Consider the following 27,484-nt stretch of genomic DNA (forward strand, 5'->3'; position numbering starts at 1 on the left):
CCGGAGCGAGAGCCGGGCAGCAGCAGCTTTCTGCAGATGTGTGGGATGCAGGCACCACGGCTGAGCGATGCGGCGTGGGGCCAAGAGGCTCCATCTCACACCCGGCGTGTGACGCTGGCCGGGCTGTGTATTAGATTAAGCATCCACATTTTCCAGTCACCACATTTTCCCTGCAGGAAGCGTCAGTCATTGTCAATATTTATAAAGCCTGATGAGACCTTCTCACTGAAGGGCAGAAGGAGCAAAAAGTGTTTCATCATTATGAGTTTCCAGCTCTTCAGTGACATTTGAAGAAATCATATTAAGCATAATTATATTTGAGGGGAGCACTTCTAAGTTCTAATGAGCCTTTATAGTTATTCATTATCTGATTTCCTCATTTTCATTTTCCAAAGGTTTGTTTGCTTCATGCAGTTAAATTAAGGGAGAGCCATTTTCATAACCTCTTCCCTTCGACTTTCAGGTCCTTTACTGAGCTTTATGGCTCTATGCCAGCAAGTATTTGCACACACTTCCTTGATTTTTAGCTTCTAGGGGGTCCCGTCATATATGTGAAGTGATGGACAAGAACAGCTTGATGGATAAGCCCTTTCAGGTTTACAGGCTGCATTTGTTTGGTTTTTTTATCAAAGGAAATTGTTATGTAAAGAAAGCGGGCTTTGCATTTTCAGGAATGACTACAGTTAGTGGGATGAAAGCCAGGCACTACAGGTGCTTCACACAAGAATTGTATGCAGATTTAAAGCATAAATCCCATGTTGTCCATTTTGAGGGCATACTCTGGATTTAAATGGAAATGGGCAGAGCAGCACACTGACTTGTACTAAAGATTAGTATCTTCTCTGCCAGTCTGGTCTAGTTCATTATTTAATTCCCTGACGCAGAGAAAAAAGGTTCAGGATTTTAACAGGAGTGCATGTCTTCATTCATTTTTTCCTTCTCTTTCTGTGCCTTTTCATGAGGAATCCAGGTTAGATATATCCACTGAAAGCTGCAAATTATATCTGTAACTGTAATGATAATTAACTATCTAGATCACCTACAGTAAAGAAGGTGAAGAACTGATGAAGGTGCTAATTGGCTTCTGTGTAATGATGTGTTTCCCAATAACTTTTCCTGGGAGTCTCATTAAAAATCCTTTTTTGGGAAATGAAGGATGTTTGAAATAGCACATTGTGAACAATCACCGTAAGAAAAAGCTGCTGATAAAAAATATGGAGCACCAAAATATTAACAGAACATAGTTGTTCAATATTGTATATCTGTAACTGATTAATTTCCAAAACAAAATATTGATTTTTAAAATGTAGCTTACATTTTGCCAGCATCTTTTTTTATATCTCTCAAATTCCCCTATCCACTTTTCTATCTACTGGATACCACTGATCATCTACTACAGATCTACAGCAGACAAAACCTGAAGTAGCATCATTTCTGAAGAGGCTTTCCTCTTTTTCTAGAGGACCATAGATCAGGCCCAGGGTGAACACTGGAATTTCCTTCCCTCTTTGTAAGCGCAAGAGCCCTCATATCCTCCTGCTATATTTTGTGTTAAATATTAAACAAAACGCTGTCAGCCATCCAGCTATAGTGAAATAATATTTTGTTTGCATTGCAGTCATTCAAATGCAGGCCTGGTAGTTCAATGCAGTTTTTGGATGCAAAATTATCTCACAGAGAACTGCATGTTATCTTCCATTAATCTAACAAATACACCTCTATTATTCTAGAAATTTTATTTTCTTTCTTGTTGTGGTTTAGCCCCAGCCAGCAACTAAGCACCACGCAGCTGCTCGCTCACTCCCTCTGTCCCGATGGGATGGGGGAGAGAATCGGAGGAGTAAGAGTGAGAAACACTCCTGGGTTGAGATAAGGACAGTTTGATAATTGAAATAAAGTAAAATAGTAATGATAATAATAATAACAACAACAACAACAATATAATAATAATAATAATATACAAAGCAAGTGATGCACAATGCAATTGCTCACCACCCGCCAACCGATACCCAGACAGTTCCCGAGCAGCGATCGCTGCTCCCCAGCCAATGCCTCCCCAGTTTCTATACTGAGCATGACGTCATATGGTATGGAATAGCCCTTTGGTCAGTTTGGATCAACTATTCTGGCTGTGCCCCCTCCCAGTTTCTTGTGCACCTGGCAGAGCATGGGAAGCTGAAAAGTCCTTGACTAGCATAAGCAGTACTCAGCAACAACTAAAACATCAGTGTGTTATCAACATTATTCTCCTACTAAATCCAAAACACAGCACTATGCCTGCTACTAGGAAGAAAATTAACTCTATTCCAGCTGAAACCAGGACATTTCTGTATCTTCTTAGTTTGTCACGTAAGTATATTGTAGCAGATCCCACGTGGTTTCAGAGAGAGGAGACCCAAACCAAGATTCTGAGGATCAAGCTCCTGTAAACTTCCGGAGTTCTGGAAATTCAAAACTCACATCTTGGTGTCTGTAAATAGCCCTTGTTTTTGTTATGAGCTGGACATCTTCTGAATTCTGGACTGTTCCCAGTCTCATTCTGAATCCAAATGTAGTTTGAACATCTCTCTAATTTCACCTATTGTTAAAAACCATATATTTTGCTTCCCATGTGCTTTCTCTTTGTCAAAAATAATCAGGTACTCCAACTTCCACTTTTTGCAAAAAAATGACCTCTAATTTAGTTCTACTAGAGGCTGCATCTGCATGAAAGGAGCTTTCAATAGGCTGCCTCCATTGCCTATATTTTCAAATCACAATATTTGCATAGACTCTCTCTTCATCAGAACAAATAAAAGAGAGAAAGCAAAGTAATAAAGGGAAAATCAAAGATAAAAGAAATAATTTGCAGTCATAGTTAAGGCAAAGCATCGTGCTACATCTTTGTTTTTCAGATAACCCAAAATGACTTCAAAGTTAGACTCCAAAGGCAGGATCAATATCCATAGCAACTAATTGCATTTACTGCACCTGCTGGAAAGTGCAGTGGCTGTGTCCATGAATACCAAAGTAAACCACGCTGCTACAAATCAGCGCAGAGCCTGGCTCAAGGTGTGTCCTCGGGGGCTTCTGTGCTACCAGGATGCTTCCACTCTGCTGCTGATGCTCAGACTTTGTTATGGTTTTAAGAAATATCTTGTGCTTTCTCTCCTGTTATTCTTGACACAAAAAGCATTCTCCAAAGAAAAATTAAAGAAATGGAATTGTCCTCCTTCAGCCCATGATGAGTAGAAAAATCTTGGCAAGCAGATGGACATCTGGCACGTAGAAATTGCTGCCTGCTTGATTGTTAGACGATGCCATTTTTCCCCTTGTGCTCCTTAATGCAGCTCTCCCTGCCTCTCTTCTGTTTGATGTAGATTATACGCTGCTTGGGGCAGGCGTTACCTTTATATTGTCTAGTTGTGCAGTGCATAGCATAGAGGGCTTCTAGTCCTGGACTGGGACTACAAGCTACGTCCATACAGACACTGGTCCATCAATAGGGATTTATGATGAAGATTAGCAACACCCCTCTATTAGACAGCACTGAGCAGAGCAGTTTGTTCCACTGCTGCTCCAGACTGAACATGACTACCCAACTCCAAACAGCACTTCTATTAACCATTTAGCAATGCCGTGCTTAAAATGTTTATGAAAGCAGAAGCAATATTCTGTAGCTGGAACTTCTTCTGTGTTTGGATATTACACAAGCAGAGCATACATTCTTGGTATTTATCAAATATTGTAATTAATTTGAGTTTCTTTATGAGACAACAAGCCATTCAGTGTAAATGGCTGATGATATTAGCAACTTTTGTCTATGTGATTTAGTGCTATTTGATTACAGTTAACATGCTTCTGTTTCTAGTTGTCAGTTCTATATACATTTCCTTTCTGGGTCACATAAGCCTTGCCAGGAATTGTCTATGGATATATGATACTATTTAAAGCACAATGCTTTGATGATAGGTGTTCAAATGGTATCTTTAGGGAACAGATCTTGCTCTTTTTCAAATTTGTGTTTGTCCAAAACAAATTAATTGACAAATGTTAACAAATACCCACCAAAATCATTTGCTTACTCCAGTATAACTCTTAAGCATTTTTTTAGTGATTTCTGGTCATTAATTTCTAACAAAAGAAGCAACATTCATTGGGCAGATTTCAAAATTAATATTTGGACTTATTTTCTGTACACGTACAGCCACCATCTCCCTCTGTGTATGAACTGCACTTCTGTTTTCTCTTACTCTTATCTGACAATAACAACTCCCTCGGAAAATACGGCCCATTGCAGCTCCAAGTCACAGAGTCACAGATACAGCTTGTGCCAATGTAAATGAGAACATTGATAAAGCCCAGAGTGATAAATCTGTGTCAGGGAGGTGAATTTGGGTCAGTTTTTGCCCTTCCATGCACCCCTGTGCAGGCCTGGATCTGCACAGCAGCCCGATCAGCACAGCGCTCACGCTGCCCTGCTCTCTGCCACTCTCTTTCTCTCTCTGAAGCCTTCGTTGGCAAGTTCACGCTGCTCTAAGCAACATTAATTTCTGCCTGGGTTTCTGTCTGAACTGATGTAAGATTTGCTCAGGGGGAGGAGGCGGGGGAGAGGGGAGAAGGCAGGCGGGGAGGACGGGTGCAGAGGGAGGGCACGGTGGCTGCTGTGTTTGCTCTGCACGCTCAGCACCTGCCCTGTTCCCCCCTTCAGAAGCAAATACAGAGAAACCCCTGCAAAAGTGCAGCGCCGGCAGGCTGCAAGGAAGGTGAAAGAGGCAGCACGGGGCCATCAGTAGGGATCTGTGCCTGTTTCCCCCGCTCCTTGCAGAAAGTACTCCTAGGTCGCACACTGTACTCCATGGCCTGGGAATGACACTTAGGAGCGTGTCGCCGCTGGTTGACATCTCGGTTTCCTTCCCAGTTTCAACGGAGTCATCCATAATGTATTTTTTGCCATTGCTGGCAGCCATTATGTTGCCCCGTGCACTATCTTTCCTCCTGCATTCAGGGCAGGGAGAGTTCAGCGGATGGAGCAGCATTTAAAGGGGTGGTAAGGTCGGTGTTACTCCGGGGTGGGGCTGCAGTGCAGGAGTTGACATTTTGTGTATTTACATCGGATCTGCCTCATGCAGTTATAATCAGCCATGCTATTAAGACTATAATATGGAATGATTCAGGCCCCATGGCCTCTACCATTGCAGCTTAAATTCCACTAAAAATAGTAATAATAAGAGGAACTGGCGACATTTAAGCAGAAGTCTGGGCAGAGTATGGGCAAGGTTGGAAGAGAACAAACAAAAGATTATCTGTCCTTTGAAACACCCAACTTATTGCCAATTCAAATATTGACCAGCTACAGAATAGGAAAATCACTGCTTGCAGTGGGATGGAAATGGCTGAGTTTGCTTCAGAGAGAACCCGTAAAGCAAAAATGATGTTTGGAGGCTTCCAACAAAGGCCACGACTCCAAAGCAGAAAAAAGTCATTCTGTGCATTAAGGGGGCTATCTCAGGGATGCTACTTCAGTGTGAAATATGAGTGGAGACATAGATTTTACCCCCAGACTGCTATGTGACATTTAGAAGTGCTCAGTGGTGACACCAGCTTAAGGGGTTGTTGTGAGAACATCCTCCTCCCCACCACCCGAGCTGTTTTCATGGGTATGGTGTGAAATAGATGGGGGAACTGATCTGCCTGAAAAGAAAACTTGTGCATTTGGGGTATCATTCAACTGGATCCATTTCCTAATCTGGCTCCCAGCTCGGCCACACAAGCAGAAATGCTGTGGCAAGCGATGTGGGTCGCGTTGGGCACAGCTGGGCTGGAAGGGCCATGGGGTGGAAGGGCGAGGGAGGAAAAGGCAAGGCAGGGGTAAGGTCTTAAGTGCCATGGTACCAATGCTCCACAGTTTACAACATCAAATCACGGTCTTAGCATAGCTGGTTGCTAGAATGTGTGCCCAGAAATGTCTCACATGGTTTCATCCATTAAGAGGGAAGACGCCTGGGCTCCCTCCCTCATCAGTGCGGAGAGGTGGGTTGGAAATGCCTGTTTCTCCCCTCTGACCACAGAGGAGGTCTTGACATGACTCAGGCTGCATGCCTCTGCCTGTCTCCAGTCACTCCAGTTAGGTAGGATGAGTATCACTGTTTGTAATCACCTTCAGAGGACAGTTTCCTGGACCTTGCCTCCAACAGGATTCAGCATCAGTTACTACGTGTCTACGCTAGCAAGTAAAGCAGCACGGTAGGAGCAGGCCTGCAGAGTGGCACAGTGGGCAGTGGGGACTCCTGTCCTCACTCTCTGTGTTTCAGGGATTTTACTTTGGATTAGGTCTGGTTTGCTCCTGTCGACCCAGCAGCCATCAGCAGTGGAAGTGCTTCAGGTACGTTCTTGGTGAGCACCCTGCAGGTTACCAGGGATCCACCTGCCCACCATGCAAATCCAAGTGCAGCAAGTGGGGACAAGCAAGAGATTCACTTCCAAGCGCAATCCTGGTCCATACAAAACTCCTGGAGTAACCATATTCCTACTCACCTCACGTTACTCTTGTTCCTCAACTATTTCCAGAAAGGAGAAATGGTGAGCTCCTGTAGCTTCTTTATTTTAAGGAAGATATTGCTTAAAGAAAGTCAAGTACTGAAGGATTTATTTCTTCTTTCTTGCTCTGTTGCTTGTCCTGAAATGATAACAAACACCTTTTCATTGAACTCCCAAAGTGATTACCCATCTTCCAGCACCAGTTGTACACGGGGTATGCTTGGTGACATGACTTCCAAGAGTCAACATTGTTCTGACTGTGTTAAGGTTTGTTTTGAACATTATTTTAATTTTAGTGTGATGAGTGATGATTTGTTTTGTCTTTTTTAGATCCTTTTTTTTTTTTTTTTTTTGTCCAGTGATTTTTTGGTACTTTAAGACAGAAGAACTTCAAAATAAATCTTTCTGTCTGAGATGCTTTGTATGTCCATTTTCTAATGCTAGAAAGGCCTGTAGAGATCAATTCTGGGAACAAAGAACTAGATTCTAGGCCCTCTTCCATTATTATTTAAATCTTTTATCCTATGATGAACAAACAGCATATCAGGCTTCGCCACCGTCCTCCAAGGTATTATTACCACACTTCAGTGGATGAGGGCAAATGAAGCCAAGGAAGGTTGTAACTTGCTTTAGGTCATTCAGCCAGAGTGATGCAAAATAAAAAACAGAGGAGAAAGTGCCCAATTCTAGATCATATTCTCTTGCCATCAGCCAGTGGTTCTCCTTGGTAACACGCACAGCTGTGTGAGCAGTGGCTGTGCCCCTCTTCGCCTTCCTCATACATGAACAAGGGTTGCAAAGACCTCAGTTTTCACTGGCTGTCTCCCATATGGATTTGGGTGCGCCTGGCTTAGGAACTGGCACTTCGTCACCTCCTCTGTCCTTGCTTTGGGCAGTAATCTCCAGGTTCCATTGGAGGAAACACTTTTTTACCTCCTGAGGAATAGAAGAGGAATTGGAGAGAGGCAGGGGGAGCAGCGCCACTGCAGAGTCAGCAGACCCAGCTGCTGTTTCTGGCTTGGCTCTGAGCTGCTGTATGGCTTCAAGATTTCTGTGCTTCAATTTACCCACTCATATGGCCATGGATAAGAAACTTGGGATGTTTCAATATATCCTATATATTTTTGTCTAAAAGAAAGCTTAAAAAAAGAATTGATTGAGGAGCATCCTGAAATTGATGCTCTCTCTATGTGGGTAAACGTAGGGCATAACACTAAATGATCATTGTGGTCCCTTCTTGCTTTAAAACTAATAACAGATAGACTTTCCTATGTAAGGTTTAAGTATTTTGTTATTCTCTCCTTTCTAAACTTTATTCATCTGCTTCTCCTTCTAAAGTCCCTGCTTACAAATGCCACTATTTCAAACACAAAGAAACTTGTTCCTAACATTGCATACCATTTTCTAAGTCATTCTCTGGTGACCGAAGCAGATGAACACTAGCAGTGCAGGACCAGGTCCCGAGGCAGTGTCAAGTGGCTGTGTCAGTATTAGATTAAATGGAAAGATGGACTCGAGCCACCTCGCTGGAGCTCTCCCGGCCCTCCCGAAGGAAGGAGGTCTCGTTGCACCATCTAGTGGCTTCAGGTACCCCAGCGCCAGGGATGTTCTATTCGCAGCCCAAAGGACCAACAAGCCAGAAAAATAAAAATAGAGACAAGGCATTGGCAGTTACAGGTAACTCTAAGTGAGCGTAGGCAATACACAAAGCAAACTTACCTACACTAACATAATGAGAATTTTTTTTTTCATAAATTCTTTTTTCCCCCCAATTTTTCTTTCATATTATCACCATTAAAAGCACAAAAAGCGGAATCCGTAAGAAAGAAAATGAGAAGGAATGTTCTTCCATAATAATACCAAAAAAGGCATCAGTCCAACCTCACAGCCAAGGGCCAACGTTATGGAGGTCAGACTGTAATCATGATCGCACATCCGTCGTGTGTGAACAGCTTTAGAAAGAACAGCTTTACTTTCCTCCAGAGAGAAGCAGAGCTGTGAAAGGGATGCTACAGAGTATCCCATCACTGTGACTGAGTGAAGAATGGAAAGAAAGGGACATTTCTAGGAAGAAATGTTAAAGATCATTTTCCATAAATACATTTCTACTATTTTTCAGTGGTGACCATAATACTGAAAAATATAATCCAAAACCAGGATGGCTTGTGTTGGGATTGAATAACTTTTTTTTTTTCCCCAGGTATTGCCAGAAATAAATACCTCCAAGCCTTTCACTCTTATTTCTGCAAACTTCATAGGCCAAGGTTTAAATCTTCAGCTGTATTCAGATGATAGGGAGAGTACAACCTGGCAGAGGCATGTGGCAAAGCATAGCAATACAGCAATATTCAGCAGGTCCTGGCACCGGTAGCACACTGGTGCAGTCTGGACCAGCCCTATGCCAATGAGACGAGTTTTTGTGTGGTAGGAAGAAGCACCCCATGCACCCCTTCGGTGTTTAACCCCCACAATGAAGTTGTCTGAAAATCTGACCATTAGGAGAGATGTTCTGGCCAGCTAAGCTCTTTCCCATGGACTCCTCAAGGTATTTTAGAAATTCCCAGCTCTGATCCTTCAAAGTCTGCTGGTCTGTTGGGAGCATTATACTAATCAGTGCTACCTTGCATCAGCACAGCTTGCCTTGTAACACCACATAAAAAGCAAGTGCCTAGCACAAATATGGGGCATTTGCTCATCCCAAATGTGCTGTCACAGTGTGAAAATTTATGTATTTACTGATGTCAGTGCTTGTTTCACACCTTGCTCATGCCAGTGCTACCAAAGAGAAACAGTGAAGCTGTAGATTTGGTAGGGGCACAAGCCCTGAGAGGTGCAGATAGCCAAAGCCAAAACATTAAAATCTGTCTTCAGAGCAGGAGACAACTTGGTCTCTGACCCAAAGTGTGGCAGCAAACTTTAGTATGGACAATTCTGCCCTGTTTCTCCTCTCACTTTCCTTTGGATTCATACCTGCTGCCCAGACAAGACAAGGCAGAGAGCAAGCTGCCTGCTTTGGAGCAGAGGTGTTCTGCTCACAGGGGGTAGCTCTGTGACACCCAGACTCAGGCATGAGTGTGCTTGCTTTCACTCTTTTGAAGACAGGGATGAAGGCTTGGAGCAGTGCCCCTGTCTCAGGAGAGCAGCCTAATTCACAGCATCCTGTGTGGTTCCAGATTACTCTTAAGTAAGCTCAATGAGAGATGACCTCTTATTCCCCTCCTTTCTTTCCTCCAACCTTACCTAGGGTGGGGAGCAGAAATGTTAACTAAGAGCCCCTGAGTCCAGCACTAAGTGGGACTAAAACATAAATTTCATAAGATGAAGTAGCTCTGGTCAAGCACTGGGAGCCCAGAGCTGGCAGCTTACAGGAGCCCTGCCAGTGGGTGACCCTCAGGCATGCCTCTTTGCACCTCCACATCCCTCCTCATCCCACTTCATAAACTAATAACTGCTTAGCTTTGAGGGAGGTTTAGAAATATACTGATGAAATATAGAGCATTATTTCTATACTCTGTATGAAATATAGGGTATTATTGTTGTGTATTATTTTCCAGTGAATGACTTCCCTTATTTCCATTGCAAGGGACACTGAGGCAGATGTGGGGAGTCCCCACAGCTGGGAATCACCAGGAATCTTCTGCACACACAATTATGGCGAAGAGGGCAATTAAAGACCTTGACTCCACAGGCCTTTCTGAGTCAATATTTCCCTTGGCTTGAGTGAGCATATCGTCTTTGAAATGCACTGAGGCATCTCCCAGGACTTCAGCAGTACAACTAAAATGGCAGGAGCTGCATTATTCAGGGATAGGGTCACATTTATGGTCTTTGTTTTTCCTTTGAAGAAAATAAGAATTTTGCAATTGATGTCAGTCATTCTGAGTTTGGGAGTTTACCTGAGCTATGCAAGCAGTGCCTTGTCCTCTCACCATGGAGAACCATCTGAATCATGTCAGATGATGTAAAGCATCCAGGAAGCATTGAGAGAGGCACTTGGCTGTGAAGTTCCAGGTTATATTTAATGGATGCCTATAAACTTCCTCAAATACAAATTATTCATTCATTAGACAGTATGGTATATATGGAAAGTAGAGCTTCACCCATTAGGAAACAATTTATGTCCCTCAGGACAATTAGAAATTTAAAACTTGGGGGGGGGGGGGGGGGGGCAGATGTAATAGCTGAGATTTGCATCTTGAGGATGACCACATGTAGATGAGTTTCAAAGAACCAGCCATCAAACTGGAAGTGCTGCCAGTAAACACAAGCGTGCTGTCAGTGTGTCGAGGTCCCTGGTACCCCAAAGAGCCCACCTGCCCTACCTAGCTGATTGCCTCCACCAAAGGCCTCTGGCTCCAGAACAAAAAGAAAAGCTGACGTCAGAAAAATCGTTCCTAGCACAATGTTTTTAGGTAAGGACTCAGGATACTTATTAATATTTATGACTCCATTTATTTTACAAGCTAAGCAGATGACCTGCTAAACCACCTGGACTGAATTCTTTGTAAATTATATCCTTCACTCAGAATAGCATCTGAGTCACGTCAGAGTGTAAGTACACAATGACTTGGAAAGCCTTTCCAGGAATTTAAGCACTTACTAGTTGCCATTACCTATTTGTTTTGACTGTCCTTCTGAAGATTGCCCTACACCTAGCAAAGGCAACAGATAGTATGCACACTAACAAACTCTCAGCTGAAAGAATAATGAATCTGACATTGCAAAAATATTTTGATAGATCAACAGTACATTATGACACCCCAGCTTTTATTGCCATGGGAAGAGCAGTTAAACTCTGTGTGTCCAGAAGCAGGGAGAGTCACAGAGTAGATGAAGATGAGCGTGGTGGCAAGGCGTGGAAGCAATTCACCTGCAAGGCAGGTAGCATCCTCCTGTAATCAAAGACCCCAGCTCCAAAAGCAGATACTCATGTGAAGTTTTTACACATGTAGGTTCCTTCTCTCAGGAGGCCATCACGATGAAAAGGCCCACATGAACACCCACCACACTTAGGTTCAAACCCTAAGCAAGATCATTTCCTCTCTCCACTCCTCTGTTTCCTCTCCGTGGAACAGAGACAGGAGTTCCTGCACCCATGAGGACAGTGTGCTGATAAATAATTAGAAGACAGCCCCAATATTATAGTGACCAAAACTCCACAAGAGTGTAGAACTTACGCTTAATATGTAAGTAGAGAAATTGTTGAGATCATGAGCACTAGAAGCTAGTCTGGGATGTCAGCCCATGGGTCAGCCCAGCTCGGCAGGTTCATGGCGGGGCAGAGGAAGGTTGTGGGAAGTTGGAAACTGGCATCATATGCCATCACTGGGGCAGGGACTGATGGCCCTTGGCTGGTCCTGGACAGGGTGGGGGGAGCCCTGGGGGGGATGGGCAGGGACATTACAGCCTGTTAGTGCTCTCAGGACCCAGGCAGATGGAGACTGTGATCAGCTTCTCTGCCTTTGTGTTGGCATTTTGGCTTCTCTTCACCTTGCGTAAGGTAGTAAGGAGTCTATTTGGTTTAAAAGGCTCTGGGACTTGCTATGAAGGTCTGAATTGAAGCATATCATCTCCCCTGAGGATCTAACAGTCTCTCTCAGTCTCTTCTCACCAAATAAGAAGCATCTAAGTGTGGTTGCTCTCCTGACTGATCTCTTTTCTGCACTTCTTCCCACTTGGTTCAAAGGCAATGCTCATCTGTGAACAAGTGATGTTCATGGACTCATGAATACAGATTCTTTTACTGTAAAACACATAATCTTGACAATATAATAATATGACCATAAACACTTCTATATAAGCATTTCTCTTATGTTCGTGCCTTCTAGTCCGTTTTAATAAAATGTGCTCAATGATTCGCAATTTTGCAAGTTTATAACATTTCTCTTTCCCCACTCTGGAGAGGGGAAAAGTGTTTTACTTGTTCCATGCTTGTCAGATTTGTGCTCTGTTGGATTATCCGACTCTTCCAGCTTTCCAGGCAGCTGCAAGCACCTTCAAAGAGTTATCCAGATCATTGCTGAATGCTAAATTAACAGTTGAAGACTGACAAACTCATGTTTTTCCAATATTCAGAGATCACAATAGGTATTTTTAAATACTAACACCCAAAACTAATGCATTGGTCAGGCATTGACTGACTGATTTGTTGGGTCAAGTGCCAATGAGCTGGACCACAGCTGGTAGGGTGAAGTGACACAGCTGGAACAGGACAACCGGGCAATGCACATGCTTTTCTGGTCATGAAATCTCATTCTGTTGCATGAGGCTTCTGCGTTCACGGCTCCTATTTCACTAGGTTTCTTCCTTCTTGAAATACACCGCAGCTGCTTCACAGATCTACTCAATCACCCGGTGACGCATATTTGTACACTTGCCATAAAGATTTTTTCTTTCTTGCTTAGCCAGCACAGGCAGGAAGTGATAAGGTCTGCTTTAGTTACAGAGAGATGCATGCTGCGGCAGGCATGCAGCTAGAAATTCTTAGATAAAGGATGGTTACTTAAGGTCCTTATCTAGGATGCTACAGGGAACTGCCATAATAAAAATAATAAACAGCAGCAACAATAATTATTAACAGAATTCAAGGAGTCTGACCCTAATCCCATGTTTGGTTTATAATTTAATGATTTTGCTGACTTTGACAGACCTGCATCCCTCTGCAACTGCTGAAAGTTAAATCAGAATCAGGGCCCAAATCTTTTGTCCACCTTATTTGTAACTTAGCTACTCTGAAAGGCTGCATAGTTCCTCAGTGATGCTATTCAGACTAAAAAGCAGGTGAGATTTTTAGACCAAAGAAGTTTTACCAGAGTTGACTACTTCAAATCCTTCTGTCTGAAGCAGCAAGCTGGAGAATTTTGCAGGAACAGAATCCCTAATGTTTTTTCATTTCACCATTTTCCAAACAATAAAAATACTGAGAAGAGTTTCTAACATGGTTTCCTGTTCCCATCAGTAAAAGCTTATGAATGAGAAAAATAAAATGCCTGATTTTAAAAACACTGGGCTTCGATTAAGCTCCAAGGTTGGTCAGAGTGTTTATTTGGATATCATCCCTAAAATCTATTTTAAAATTGCCTGGAGACTGGGGTTAAATGACTTCCTTAGTTGCTGTGTTTATAGCATTATTATTATTATTATTAACAATATCTGGACTTCTGTTCCCCTATTCTCTTTTAATGGAAAATAAGGCCAAAAGAGGGACTCTCCATGCTTCTCAAAGGAAGAAGTGAACCTCTGGCCCACCACGGGGTGAGCCGCAGTGTCCCGGGGAGCACATCACACATCTCGGGTTCTGCCTGAGGATCCAAGGGCATGCTGGGCCGCTGACGGGAACTGAGATGGGAGGCTCTGCCCAAAAAGAGTGACAAAACATGGCCACAGGAAAAATAATTAATAACCACAAGAGTGCTTGATGTAGGTACAATAAACATCTTAATGTTTATTTTTGACCAAAAAGAACTTGGGTTTATTTCATTGAGAGGTTTCCCTGTCTCCAGAGTCTGCAATCATGTCCTGATTGCAGGTCACTGCTGATAGCGAAGAAAAATAGCCATCCCTTTCATGAGAAAAAGAAAAGACAAGCAACAACCATCAGGAATTTAGCCAGGTTTTGTGTAGAAAAAACCCTTTCCATGACATGGCAGTTTAGGCATGAAATGGCTCTTCTAAAACCAGGATCAAAGATTAATGGCAAAATGTATTCTACTTGTCACTTGTTTCCAAACCTGATTTCACTAAAAGCACTGTGAGCTTTACTATAGTTTTCAAGATCAGAATTCAGCCCTCTGCTTCTTAGGCAGCATTTAGAGGTGGCTTTTCTCTAAAGTAAAAACATGTATACATGCCAGTCCTTAATCGCTTTGAGCAGAAAACATATTTGCTTCATCAGCATAGCAAATTGCTGTAAAAACCTTTTGGCAGTATAACTTTTCTTGCAGAGCACATAGAGAAGAAGTGCTGCTGGCTGTCAAATGTTAGTCCAAGCACGCACTTTTTATTTACAGACCCAGACAGTAAATCAAACTTCTTAGTACAGCAAATCATGTCCTGCTCTTCAACTCCAGGGAAAGTTCATGAGCCTTCATTTGCTTCTTTTTTTCCATTCCCAGCAACTACAAAGTTGTCCTAACATAAGACTATTTAAACTGTTTGAGAAACAGCTTTTAAGCAGAATGCCACGTATTGCTTTGTCTGAAGTAGATCATACCAGAGTTTGCTCTTCTCCTGGGATGCATGAAAAAACTTGGAATCAACCCTGGAGAAAGCCAGTCCTCTCTCATCAGCAGAGTGACCTGACGTGTCACCGTCTTTGTGTCAGAAGCTGGAGCTAGAGCGACAGCACAGGGGGATCACAAAGAGCTTTATTCTTTCAGGTCCTTCTATTCTTACACAAACGGCTCATCTCAGGGAGATATCAAAGATAAAATTGCTAAAACCTTTTCAAAAGTCCTCTTTTGACTCTCAGCATTTTGCTGTTCAACCAAAAATCCTCCTACAAATTCAGATTTGCTTTGAAAACATTTTGTGAAAAGGCTGCTATGATATTCTCCTAATAAAAATCCAAAACATCTATTTTCTTCAAACTTCCTTTAAGTGTCATCAGAAGTTTTCATCCAGGCATCAGCCAGCTCTATTGTCCAGGAAGCACAGCAGCCCTGTGCTTTTGGCTGGCAAGTGTACCTGGAAAACTCTCCATTAAGCATCGCTGAAATCCAGGCAGTCAATGCTCTCCTGAGACTTTGGATGGTTGTGTTAGAGAAAAACAGACTAAAACCCAATGTAATGTCAACCTGGTGGGCAGAAGGCTTCACACACAGACTGAATTCCCCAAACTCCCAAATTCCTTTAGCAGCAACAACTTCTATTACTTGTCACAAGATAAGCGTAAAGTGGGGAAATTTTAGAACATGTCTTATACCCACAGTCGGAGCCCCAATCTCCAACTCTTGCGCTGCTTCTCAACTTTTTTTTGTCACACGTGACAAAAGACAGCAAACGGGTGGCTTTCCCCTACAGGGCACTGATCAGAGAGCATGATGACAGTCTGCATCGCGTGGCAGATCAAATAACTCTCTTCCAGCAGAGCATCAAGAACATTGGCAATTTTATATGCTGATTTTGTGGTGCCTTCACTCTCAGTTTTGCTGTTCACACAGGACTGTGTGGAAGCAGATAATGTAATGAGTCAATGTTGTTAGACAACATCGTTACCCCAATTTCTCATCAGTAGATTCTTAACATGGCAATTCATTTTTCACTGTCAAATCTCTCCACTCTTTTCTTCTTGCCTTGCTTTCCGTTCCCTTCATGCCCATTTCCTTTCATTTCCTCTGGACTTTGGTACATCCTTAAAATGCAGAGACATAGAGTTTTATGCAGAAGTTTGGTGTCAGGAGGATTCTGTCTGTGCCCAGAAACTGAGAGCTCCATCAACTTGAAAAAGTCTGAACTAACCTCAAAAGAACTAGATTTTATCTACGGAGAGACTGAATTTTTAAATCCAAGCAAAAAAGAAAAAAAAAAAAAAAGCTCAGATTCACATGCAAAACCGTGAGCACACAAACCAACTAACATTTGTCCAAGCACTTTCTAAAACTCTCTAATGAGTACCACGTGCAGGCAACCAGCTATTGGCACGCACAAGCAATGCATTCACGGACTTCATTGTCCGTGAAGCTTTGCACTTAAACCTGGGGCTGTTATCCTAAAAATATTGGCCTCATATATGAGATCTGTTGTCTTCACACAGCTATTACTTGCTATGAGTGATGGAGCAAATTCCTAGTATTTCTGTTACCATCTGTGCCTATGTACTTTAACAAAGATAATTGAAATTTATCCTGAGCAACCTGATCTCCCTTGCTTTGTGTGTAATGCAGGATATCATTTTGGATGGCTTGAGAAACATTTTTTCTACCAAACCTGTGGAGCATGGATAAGGAAGAAAGGGAAAGGTAGCCTAACTAAATACTTTAAGTTGCTCATAGAATATAATATATCCTGGTAGAAGAGCTGAGTACAGCCTGTGAAGGTGCTTAATAATAATAATATTAATAATAATAGTAATAGAATAATAAATACAAATAATAATAAATAAAAATAAAAATAAAAATAAAAATAAAAATAAAAATAAAAATAAAAATAAAAATAAAAATAAAAAGTGTTCAGTTTGTGAAAGCCAGCAAAAATAAGAAGACCCATCATTCTGGGTTCACACAATACTCATATTGCATGCAACAGCCACACATGCTACATTTGATGCAGTCTGTGGTCTGGAAATTAGGATCACAAGGTATGCTGGGAACCTGGAAGCAAAGGGGACTGCAGGGACTCCTCTCAGCTGGAGTCACAACCCTCGCCTCTGCTGAGCCTGCCACCACGCGTGCTATTAGCATTCATTATATGAGAGTGTTTTTGTGATGTGGGTGCATCTCCACCTGGAACGAGTTGAAAAAGCATAAAGGCCATCAAAGTGTTATCAGATGTTATTAACATTGAGCCCACTAAAATCTGGACTACATCTGAACTACTGGCACGCAGATGACAAGTCCTACATCCCATTAAGAACTTCCTGAGTCCTCAGACGTATTGCTTATGTAAAAGATGCTTCTGAATGGGTTGCTGTTCTTTAAATGACAAAGCAGAGAATGAGAGGAATATTTCTGATGGTTTCATTACTGGCTTTTCAGTCCAGTGCCTGTATCTTCTTTCTGCCACTGTTTTATCTCTCAGGAGGCTTCCTTGCACAGATTCTTTTGCCCTCCCTGTGGCTTCCGATGATGAGACCTGCGCTGGAGCCCAACAACCATGACCACTGTGCTGATCGCCAAAGGGCTGTGCGACCGTGGGCTGGCTGCATAAACCCTCCCCAGGCCAGAAGCACCAACCCTCACCATATTTTCAGTAGCTCTCAACCATCTCTTCACCATATTTATGTCTACACAGAAAATGGGTCCTTCCTCTACCATTGCTGTCATTTTCTCTGTCTAACCCTTTTGCCCAAAGATTGTTTTCCGCCCCTTCCATTCATTCCTCCATCTCTCCCTCTGTAACTCCCACACCAGGAATACCTCCTCTCCGCTCCTAAGTGCTCGTGACATCTGCCATCTTGGCCCAATCAGGAGTGATTGATCCAGCATCCTTCAGCGCCAAGTGCATTTGATCTGTAAAGCTCTCCAGCTGGGTCTGTAATAACTCATATCCTTTGTGGGTTACACATCAAGCAACTCTTTCCCCATCAGTCACGTCTTTCCTGATAGAAGAGTTCTTCCATGAAGGCCTTCACAGCTAATCCACCATCTCTTGCAGCACATGATGGAAAAAAGTTATGAAAAGCAGTATTTTGTACTGCTTTGATGCAAACAAAGCTGATTTCCATGTCAATTTTGTTGAATAAAAACTTCTGGGGGCAGACACTGTGAATTCTTCTAGGATTTAGACCACGATAAGAGCAGTCAACTCATAAATATTTATGCCTGAGGCTCAGTAAATGAGCACTACTCGCTACTTTGTTTCATTTTCATTAACTCTGTTGCTGTATTTACCGAGCTATGTTTAGATCCTGCTATACAGACCCGAACCACTGCTATCACTGTCAGTGCAAGGCTGCTGCGTACTTCTCTGTCAGCTAAGAAACTGTCTTCCAACTTTGATAGTAAGAAAATTAGGGCCAGATATTCCTGGTTGTGTGGGAGCAGCATTTCAGTGCACCTGAGAAAACATGAATACCTTTTTACCCCTAACATTTGGGTGTGTGTCCAGCTCTCCACCCTCCCGCAGGTCCACAACACAAGACAAATGACCGTGTTACATTTGCTGCAGGCTGGTTGTGCTGTGTTGCCGAAATCACATTTTTTTGGCGATGTGTTTTGCAGAATCAGTATGCTGGTTTATCTACCTTGGACACAAATGTGAAACTACATATCTCTTCATAAATCAGATTTACTGAATATTTTGTTAGTGATATAACAATCTGTTTTGATGCTTTACAGGCACTGAAATCAGGTCAGAACAAGACCGTGCAGACCAGTGTTCTGGCTCTGAGATATGGGGCTGCAAGGGAAGAACACAAGGACAGGGAAGTCTGTAGAGATGCTTCCTCCTCATCTGCCAATTTGGGACTCAGTGATTATTGAGCCAGGAATGCTACCTTTGTATTTAATTGTTTTTTCAAGTTTTTCTTTCATGATTTTGTCCCATCTCCCATTGATCTAATGTGAACTTTTAATCGCCACATCCCCCCATGCCAAGGAGCATCTACAGCTTAATTATATATTGTGTGAAGTACCATTTTCTCTTCTTTTTGTTTCTTTTCTTAAACCTGCCACATGCTAGTTTCACTTGGCAGCCCTAGCTCTCATAATGAAAGACATTTAACAATCACTCTATATTCCTTATTTCCCTTCTCTGTGCCCTCATACTGTTACACATATCTCTCTAGTCTCTGACCTCTTTCCAGACTAGAGAGCTACTCTACATGTCTCATATGGAAGTTGTTCCCTATCTTTTTTCATCCTTTTCCCTGGCCTATAAATTTTTTCCAATTTTACATATCCTTTGGGAGGTGAAGGGCCAGAACTCTGCATTGTATTCAAGAGGCAGGTGCACTGTTATTTTATAGAGGGTCATGGTGATATGATTTGTTCTCTCTCCTTTGATAAAATACATTCTTATCCCCCATAACTGATGGGTTCTATATGAAGGAAAGCTGTTTACTGCCATCCCTTGGCCATAACTAGAATGATTTGGTGCAGAATAAGGATTCTCCAAGTCCAGCCAAAATTCCGTAAGTCCATAAAGTAAATGTGAAGGTATCAAGGTACCACATAAATGAGAAATCTATAGGGGTTGAATTCAGGATTAATCCCTCTGCATAAATGAGATCTCACTGATATGAGAGAAACTAGTCAAATGATATAAAGACGAGTTCTTACTAATGCTGGCAGTGTTAGGCGTATCACAGGAAAAACCCTGAGGAGCAGGAAGTACAGTTCTCTGATCCAAAGCCCATTAAATCATCTGAGTCTTTTCATTGATTGCTGAGAACTTTGTCACAGGTCCAAAGTTCTACACTGATTTTAATCCAAAGGCATAAAAGAAAGTAATGTGAGAGTAGTCTGAACGGAGGGACTGTATGTGAAGCCAAAGTCATGACAAACATGAAAAAGTTAACCATAGTTGCTTCCAGCTGCTGTATTCTTTATTGTTATTCTTATAAAGCACTTTTCTGTATACCATCATTCATTATATATTTTGCATACCATCAGTGCTTAATCGCAACTAATCATTAATAAGGACTGAATACACATTACCATGTACATGGAGTGTAACAGAGATAAGATGCCATGTAAATATTCCAAAAATCTCAGCTTTGAATGGCAAATTTACTATGGAGAATCATGCACGTTCTGTCATAATCCACCTTGCTTTAATATCTAGATATATCGATCACATTCCGTGGGCATGCATATAATTTACAAGTTAAGAGGCAGTTAATTAAAGTCAATGGTTTCTTTTGTAGAGTGTGTATTTCTTTTTTTTATGGAAAAAATTATCTATCATTGATATCTTAATTCAGATTATGAATAATATAAGCAAACTCTTGAAGAAACAGCATTATTCACATATTCATGTACTCCACAACTATATAACTACAGGATCCTCACCATATCCCAGTGAAACAGGTAGGCTTTTCTTTCTATGAGTGGGTCACGGAACTCCCAGAAGTCAAGTAGTCTGTGCAGAGTAAAACCTGGATTAGGAGCGAGGACTTCTGGGGTCAGTGTCCCCATACCATCATGCTTCTTTAACAACAAAGAGATGGAGATTCATTCCACGGCTGTAGACACCTTCAGGTTTGCCACGTACCTTCACCCAAGTGCCCATCTCAAGAGGAGAACTTGCCATAAGCATGTCTATAGCTGGACACCATGAGACACATATCAACTCTAGGCTGAGTACAAATATAATAAATCATGATGGAAAAGGAGTGGTTTCAGCCCTGAACAGGTGAACAATTTTCTGACTGATTTCTGGACAGGGGACAGAGAAAGATGTGAAAATTTGGTATCCTTCCTTTCATTTTAAAATTCCCCTGGCCTGCACAAAGGTGCAATATTTGCAATACAAGCAGTCATGACGGAGGAGCAGCTGGGTTCATACTTCTCCTGAGCTGTCTCTGATGATGAATCATATTGCAGTAACATGCTGTCACAGTTCAGTACTGACAGCCACAATGAAGCTGTCCTTCGTTGCAGACAAGGTGGAAGGACAAGACAGCAATCTGGGCCTTGCTTGGACAAGCATTGAAAAAAAAAAAATCTTAAATTGGCTTGCTGTGGGAGAGAGGACAGAAAGGCTGCTGAAAGCCAGAGCTTTGCAAAAGATGCTAGGGAGCACTTGCAGGGAGAGCCTTCTGCTTTTTCATCGTGTGTCATCATCTTTTATTATTTAGGAGATGGGACCCTGTTGGAAAGTACTCCCTGGAGATGCCTTCACCAAGTGTCTCCTGAGGTATTCAGCCATTTTACAGCAGATTCTCAGAGGAAATCAGAATAAAATATGCCTCCTGCCAGCCCAAGGCAGAAATGCACAGGAACAGTTTCATCTCATTGCAGTGGCTAACGCTTACAAGTGAAGGAGAAATTACTGCGCTTATTTTGGATATACCTTCTTTGATGGCACCTTTTTCTCCCCACAAAATGAAATCACCTTTTTATACAAACCAATTAAGCGGTCTTGGCCCAGCTTAAAAGCAATGAAGACAATTTCCATTCCAATAATAATATAGAGGGAAAAAAACAAGAAAAACTTGGGATGTTCCAGTTGTGTGTCTCCAAATCCAATAGTTGTCAAGGTGATAAAGCAGAAATAAAAGGCTTCTTGAAAATCCAACCTGGTTTCCCAGTTTGGAAGAATAGCAGCTGCACAGGAGATGTACACAAAGATAACTAGCACCATTAATACAATGGGCACATCAAATTTTTCTAACTGTTTCCCTATTTTGTCAAAATTCTCTATTACTCTGGACATTGTCTTTCCCCTGGCTAGTTCAGGACATGAACTCCATCTTTCAATGCTTTTATTTCTTTCTGGTTTGGGGTGTTCATTTTCTCTGGCAATTAACATTTCAAAAATTTCTGCATTGCGATATTTGATTGGCTTCCTTCTAACACCTGGCTGACTTTTCAGCACTTCCATAATAGTCAAGGGCTCATTGAGGACTACTTTAGACTGTGCTCTGGACTTCAGTTCATCCCCTTTATTACATGTGGATCCAGAACAGAGTTTAGAGGCTAGAATTTTTGACTGTAGTTTTCTGAATTCATTGTAAGACTTGGATAAGACAGTAGCAAGGATGTCTCCCATGTCTGTCAGGACCAAGAACATCAGAGGGATGCCAAATAAAGCATACAGCATACAGAGATATTTTCCAATCCGTGTCACAGGATAGGTATTACCATAACCTTGAACAAAATCAAAAAGAAGAAGAGAAGGGAAAGGGAGGGAGAGAGAACATTGTGATTTATTAGGTATTCACATCCTCTGAGCTTTTTATTGCTGTCAATTTTAAAAGTCAATTTGTACTCCAGAGCATACTGTTCTTTTTGGCTTTGCTTTGAAGCTATTAAAATTTCTGAGTCTCAAATGCTGATTACTAATGCAGGTATCCTACCTCTTCAAGCACTTGGAGGTTTGGAGTTTGCCAGTTCTGTTGAATTAACTCTTCCTACTTTATCTGCACCTTATCAGCCACTTGACTTAACTGCCTGACAGCAAACAGCCATTTAGGGAGGAGAAACAAAAGGTTTGGGCCAGCCCGAGACCGGTGTGCAGCCTCTGTCCTGCTGGAGACTGTTATCAGGAAGATTTCCTGACCTGGGAATCTGGGTTATGAAGGATCCAAAAGGCAAGACAGCAAGAGAGGTCTTGGGCCCATGGGTCCCTCCGCAGGGAAGTGGAGCTGCGGGCTGAGCTCAGAGAGACAGCAGCTGATGCTGGGGGAAGCTAATGGACTGTGCATGAGTTGCTGGGGGATCATCTCGTGGCCAGCCTCCAGCATCTCACAGTACGACTGAATCATTTCTGGGGATGAAACTCCCTGAGCTCTGGGAAGATTCAGATCTGGATGATTGTCTGAATTTTGAAACTGGGACAGCACTATGGATCAGCTTGGAATGAGACCCATACCTCAAACTTTATTTCTTTGCCAAAACTACCTGTGACAAATAACAGAATTTGAAATTGTCCCTAATTCATCAGAGCTAGCTCTAATGGCATATGTTGTATTGACGTTGTGTTTGTACTGATTTCATAGTTTTCAGAGTCTCTTAAATGTACTCAGAAAAACAAAGGATCAAGTGCGGAAGCATGTGTTTATCACACGAGGAAATACATGTTTATTCTAGAGTACTAAAGTTTACAAATATCAATTACAACAAATAGGGAACTACTGCCAGGTGCATGGCCTTTATGATACACAAAATGGTAGCAGAAGATACGCCCTTTCCCTAAATTCAACCTGCGTATTTATAGGTCCTTGCTTTAACATGTTGGACATGAAACTTAAATTGTAAGTTAGTGTTTTTCCATTACAGTGGGAGAAAACATCAGCATTATATTAATTGTATTAAATTTCAACAACCATTTTTCTTCTTATCCTCCAAAAAGACATAAAGCATTTCTTCTCTCCCTTCAAAAACATTGTTCTTTTCTAGATGATCTTCCAGGCCAGGTACTTAGCCTGTAAGATTATTAGCTCATATGCTGAGGTATGGTTTCCTTCTTTTTCTTCATCCATTCATGTTTGTTTTCACTAATGGCTGCCATAGCCTTTGGTCTGAATCCAACCTTGAGCCCTCCTTTGCTGTGAGGCACTGGAAAACTATTTATTCTCTGTCATTCTGCTGCCCACTGGCTAACTGGGAATGCTAATGCTTACTGCTGAAGCAATTGGGGAAGATTAATTATTGTAGTTATTGTACAGAGTGATTTTCTTTTCTTTTTTTCTCAGTTTCTATGCATTAAAAATACCTAGTGCAGTTTCAAGGGTTAAAACTTATCTTGAGCTTAGATTTAGCTATCCAGAAATCCAGCCTAGCTGAGCCACTAGGCAACCTCCACGGGCAGTGGAGAGACAGCAGTTCAGACCACCAATCTTCAGACTAGATGCCTCACTTCTCCTAGATAATTAAAAGTAGCTAAATTGACTCTAACCTGAAGTGATTTATCCATTCCTAATACTGCAAATAACAAACCTACTGCAATGGAAATAGCTGCCTATTAGCGACAGATATTCCAGGCTTCCTACTGATCCCAAAACTCAGCTCAAAACCTGAGGAAGCTGCGTTAACGCTCAGCACTATGAAGGCCAAAAATAATGGCAGTTTAGAAATAAATATGTTGGGTCAGTGCTCATGGGGACATCTGTAAAGTCCCATGTTAATGGAGAGGGTAAGTATACCCAGGCAAGAAGTTTTCAACAACGTTTTTTTATCAGTTTTCTGAAGTCAAAGCTTTCTGATAAAACATCCTCTTTCAAACATTCCTAGCTGTTGTGTTTATGCTAGGAAATATACACTGGGGTGAGGATTTGGGTTTGCATGTCCAGTATGTGTCTCTGGTGACCTACATGACTGTCTCCAGACTCAGGGCTGCAAGAAGCTGCGTTTGAACAGTCTCCTAAGACACCAGAGTCTGAGGTGCAAGCCTCTGCTGTGACTTAGACAGCATGCAAGGATCTCCTACGTGCTCCAAGGGAGTATACTAACTCTCACACTATTCCTTGTCTAGGATAAGTTTTCTTAAGGTTTGGTTTTTCTTTTGCATTAAGATGCATACCCATGCTGGGATCTTGAGTATATCCTAATGCAGTGCAGAAATGTCTTTGCAACTTGATACAATGCTGTGGGACTATTTCCCATCCAGCTTTGATTCTGACAAATTTAGATGGTCAGTGTCCGTACTTGCCAGCATTTGAGAAAGATTAGCAAAGGGATAAAAGTAGCCTTGGGAATGAGCAAGAGGAGTTGTATTTAGCAATGCAGAGGGAGCCAAAACCAGAAGCGATGTTTCTATTTGATCTAAGTCCTCCTTTGAAATATGAAGCCAGAATGAAAGATTTCTGAGGTGTGACTTAAACATTGCCACGTGCTGTTAACCCAGAGAAGTGTGAACAGTATGGTTAATTATAGAGCCATAGATTTACAAAGCTGGGTTAGACATAAATAACAGGAAAGCAAATGAAAAACAACATATGCAAAATGAATTACCTCTTCCAGTGAAGAAAACGTTACCCAACATAACAAACAATAGTGGGAAGGATAAGATTTGACTGAAAAATGGAGCTTTCTTTTTACTTTGATATAATAGTTTTGTGAACATGTCATATATGAGTACACATTATAATATGCATGTAATGATGCAGCTAATTAGCGTGTACCATCACTAGTTACTGAATTCTCACTTGCTTCTGTGACTCAGCTGCATACCTGCAATCTGTGTTTGCAGAACCCCTCGCAGACTCAGCGTCAATACTCAGGAGAAAAATTCAAGGGGGTCTGGTTTTTGGGTTTGTTTGGGTTTTTTTTTTCATTCCCTGGAAGAAATACATTAGAGAAAGCAGCAATAGCAATTGAATCTGCAGGGGGTTACTTTACCTCTGAACTTACCCACAGTTGTGAACACTGTGCAGCAGAAAAAGAGAGACCCAAAAAAAGTCCATATATCTTTTGGATTGACAAACCAGTCTCGTTCAGCTGTGTTGAGCAGTGCATGGATTTTTTCCTTAAATAACTCCTCATTTTCCGTCATGTTATCTGTTACAGTAACAACAGGATTTATGGTGAGTGTTTGCAGAACACCCCTCAGGGAGCAGCCAGCCTGTTATTCCAGTGAAGTTTACTCCAGCTGAGGATTTGCTCGTACTCTTTTAGAAGATAAAAATACTCACCTCACCCTCCCCTTCCCCACCCTGAAAAAATCAGGTGGGTCCAGTGTCTTTGGTGAATAAAGAAACAAGGAACAAATAAACAAGCTATGCTCCAACAAAGTCAAAATATGACACAAAAATAAGAGTAAAGAAGCAGGGTAGGAAGATTGAATATTTGGCTTCCAGCCTGAATGTCCTGTTTCATTTTGGAATTCCCAGATTAGTCTTCTTTTGACCCAAAGACACTAGAAATGTGGGGTCATCAGTACGTGACTGATATGAACCCCTTGGGTGGCACTGCCAGTGCCCTGCTGTGATTCCCAAGCCTGCACCCCTCATTCCTCCTCCCTGTGGCCAAGCTCTGCTTGAAAGGATATTATCTACAGGGATGCTTGCCCCAGATGGAGCATCATGTCAGCACAGCTATCTGAGTAAAAGACCAAGCCCATGTACAAGCCCAAACACAGATCCAGGAGGATTTCTACCCCTTCTCCTCCCCTCTACCTGCTCCATCAGCACCATCGGGTCTGGGGCGCAGCACGGCACCTGCCTCCTTCCGAGCATCCCATCGCCAGAGGGCTGGTAGGGAAGCTCAGAGCTGGGAAGAGGGAGCTGGAAGATACTCTCTGAGACAGAGGATTCAGTCCCCAGCAATCAGAGGGAAATAGGATGGGAATCTCAGCTGCTCTTTAAGGACCTTGGGTAACTTGGGCAAAAGGGAGAACACAGGCACCTCAGGCAAAGTCTCTTCAGGCAGGAACACAGGGACCAAGAAGCTTGCGGTCAAAAATCACAGCTAAGGAAGACAAGCAAACAGCAGCAGTCATTAACTAGGCAGAGGGAAAATCCTGTTTGCAGGTTCAGCTGTTAGTATTTTGAAGAATGTCTTCAAAAGCCAAAAATATCATTCAAAAAGCAAGAGAATGAGTAACTCCCTGTACAGTTAAGTCATTTTGAAATTCCAGTACATACCTGATAAATTTCTGGAGATGTACCACAGATTCTGCAGAAATTTTCTATATTCTTCACTTAAATTGACCTTCCGGTTACCTTCAATGTGGGAAAACATGAGAGCCCCAAGAAAAGCATAGATCACAAGAGACAGAATGAAGCAGGCATGAGGAAACACTGCCCAAAATATTTTTTTACATGCCCTTTTGCCTCGCAGAGGCTGTGATGTTGATGCCATCCTAAGCTTGCTTTTTTTTTTTTAATTTTGTGGAGAAGACACAGCTTTTAAAAACAAGGATGAGGATGTAAAAGCTTTTGCATCCTAGAAAAGCTTCTCCTGCAAAAACAAGGATTGTTCTGCCTCAGGCTTTCAGATCACATGTCTTTATAAGTGAAGATTGCACTACAGTCCCAATGGAAAAGGAGCACAACTAATTAAGCCTTGAAATATTTCTCAGTTGACTATATGCTGAATTACTATTGATCAGCCAGTGCTGTAATGCGCACAGATCACCAGCTTCTGTGGGTTTCCATTTAGGCCAACTCATGTTTAAAGTTTCTTGTTCTGAACTACAGTTTCCCATTGATACAGTAGAAACATTTCCAACTCCCAGGAGGGAAAATGCACACTGTAAGGGACGGATTTCTTTAAAGATTTCTCCCAGAAATGAATAGGGAAATTTAAAATTAATCAAAAGAAGGGGTTGGCACTAATTGTTGTTGCCTCTGGGCAGACTGTAGAACAATGAATTTCTCTTTCAGACGGCTTAAAGAATCTCTCCATATATACCATGTAATCTTTGTAGGGGGGTTCTTTTGAATTTTAAAGCATTTTTCTTGAAAAAGAGTCAATAAGGTTTTACCCAGTTCTTGCTTGATTAAAATCTTCCTATTAATTGAAACTGCCACTGGCCTTAGTAAGTAAGAACTGCAGGATTCAGTTCAAGGCTAGCGATCTTTGCAAACTATACCCAACTTCAAAAAATAAAACCTTTCTTTTCATCCATCACTTTAAAACACATAGAGTGATGAGCAGTACCGCTGCCCTTTACAATGTTAGTAGTGGTAGTAAAGGGAGTT

General features: G+C 41.9%; 1 protein-coding gene across 1 annotated transcript; it reads right to left on the reverse strand.

Moving 5' to 3' along the window:
- Positions 1–21,177: 21,177 nt before the first annotated feature.
- On the reverse strand, positions 21,178–26,642 carry KCNK18 (potassium two pore domain channel subfamily K member 18). The gene is made up of 3 exons (XM_009482894.1): positions 26,426–26,642; positions 25,194–25,340; positions 21,178–21,989 (listed from the first exon to the last, which is right to left on the reverse strand). Exons 1-3 carry the CDS (start codon positions 26,640–26,642, stop codon positions 21,178–21,180), a joined length of 1,176 nt encoding a protein of 391 aa, XP_009481169.1.
- Between the last annotated feature and the right edge of the window lie 842 nt (positions 26,643–27,484).

This window comes from Pelecanus crispus, chromosome 10, assembly GCF_030463565.1.
Source record: "Pelecanus crispus isolate bPelCri1 chromosome 10, bPelCri1.pri, whole genome shotgun sequence".
Lineage (NCBI taxonomy): Eukaryota > Metazoa > Chordata > Aves > Pelecaniformes > Pelecanidae > Pelecanus > Pelecanus crispus.

What these genes read in the sequence shown, in the direction of transcription:
- KCNK18 (XM_009482894.1), bottom strand. Translation starts at nt 26,642, where the DNA reads ATGGCATCAACATCACAGCCTCTGCGAGGCAAAAGGGCATGTAAAAAA. An exon ending in CATCTCCAGAAATTTATCAG is followed by an intron (nt 25,341 to 26,425) that starts GTATGTACTGGA and finishes TTACTGTAACAG; the next exon opens with ATAACATGACGGAAAATGAG. An exon ending in CACAGTGTTCACAACTGTGG is followed by an intron (nt 21,990 to 25,193) that starts GTAAGTTCAGAG and finishes ATTTTGTTCAAG; the next exon opens with GTTATGGTAATACCTATCCT.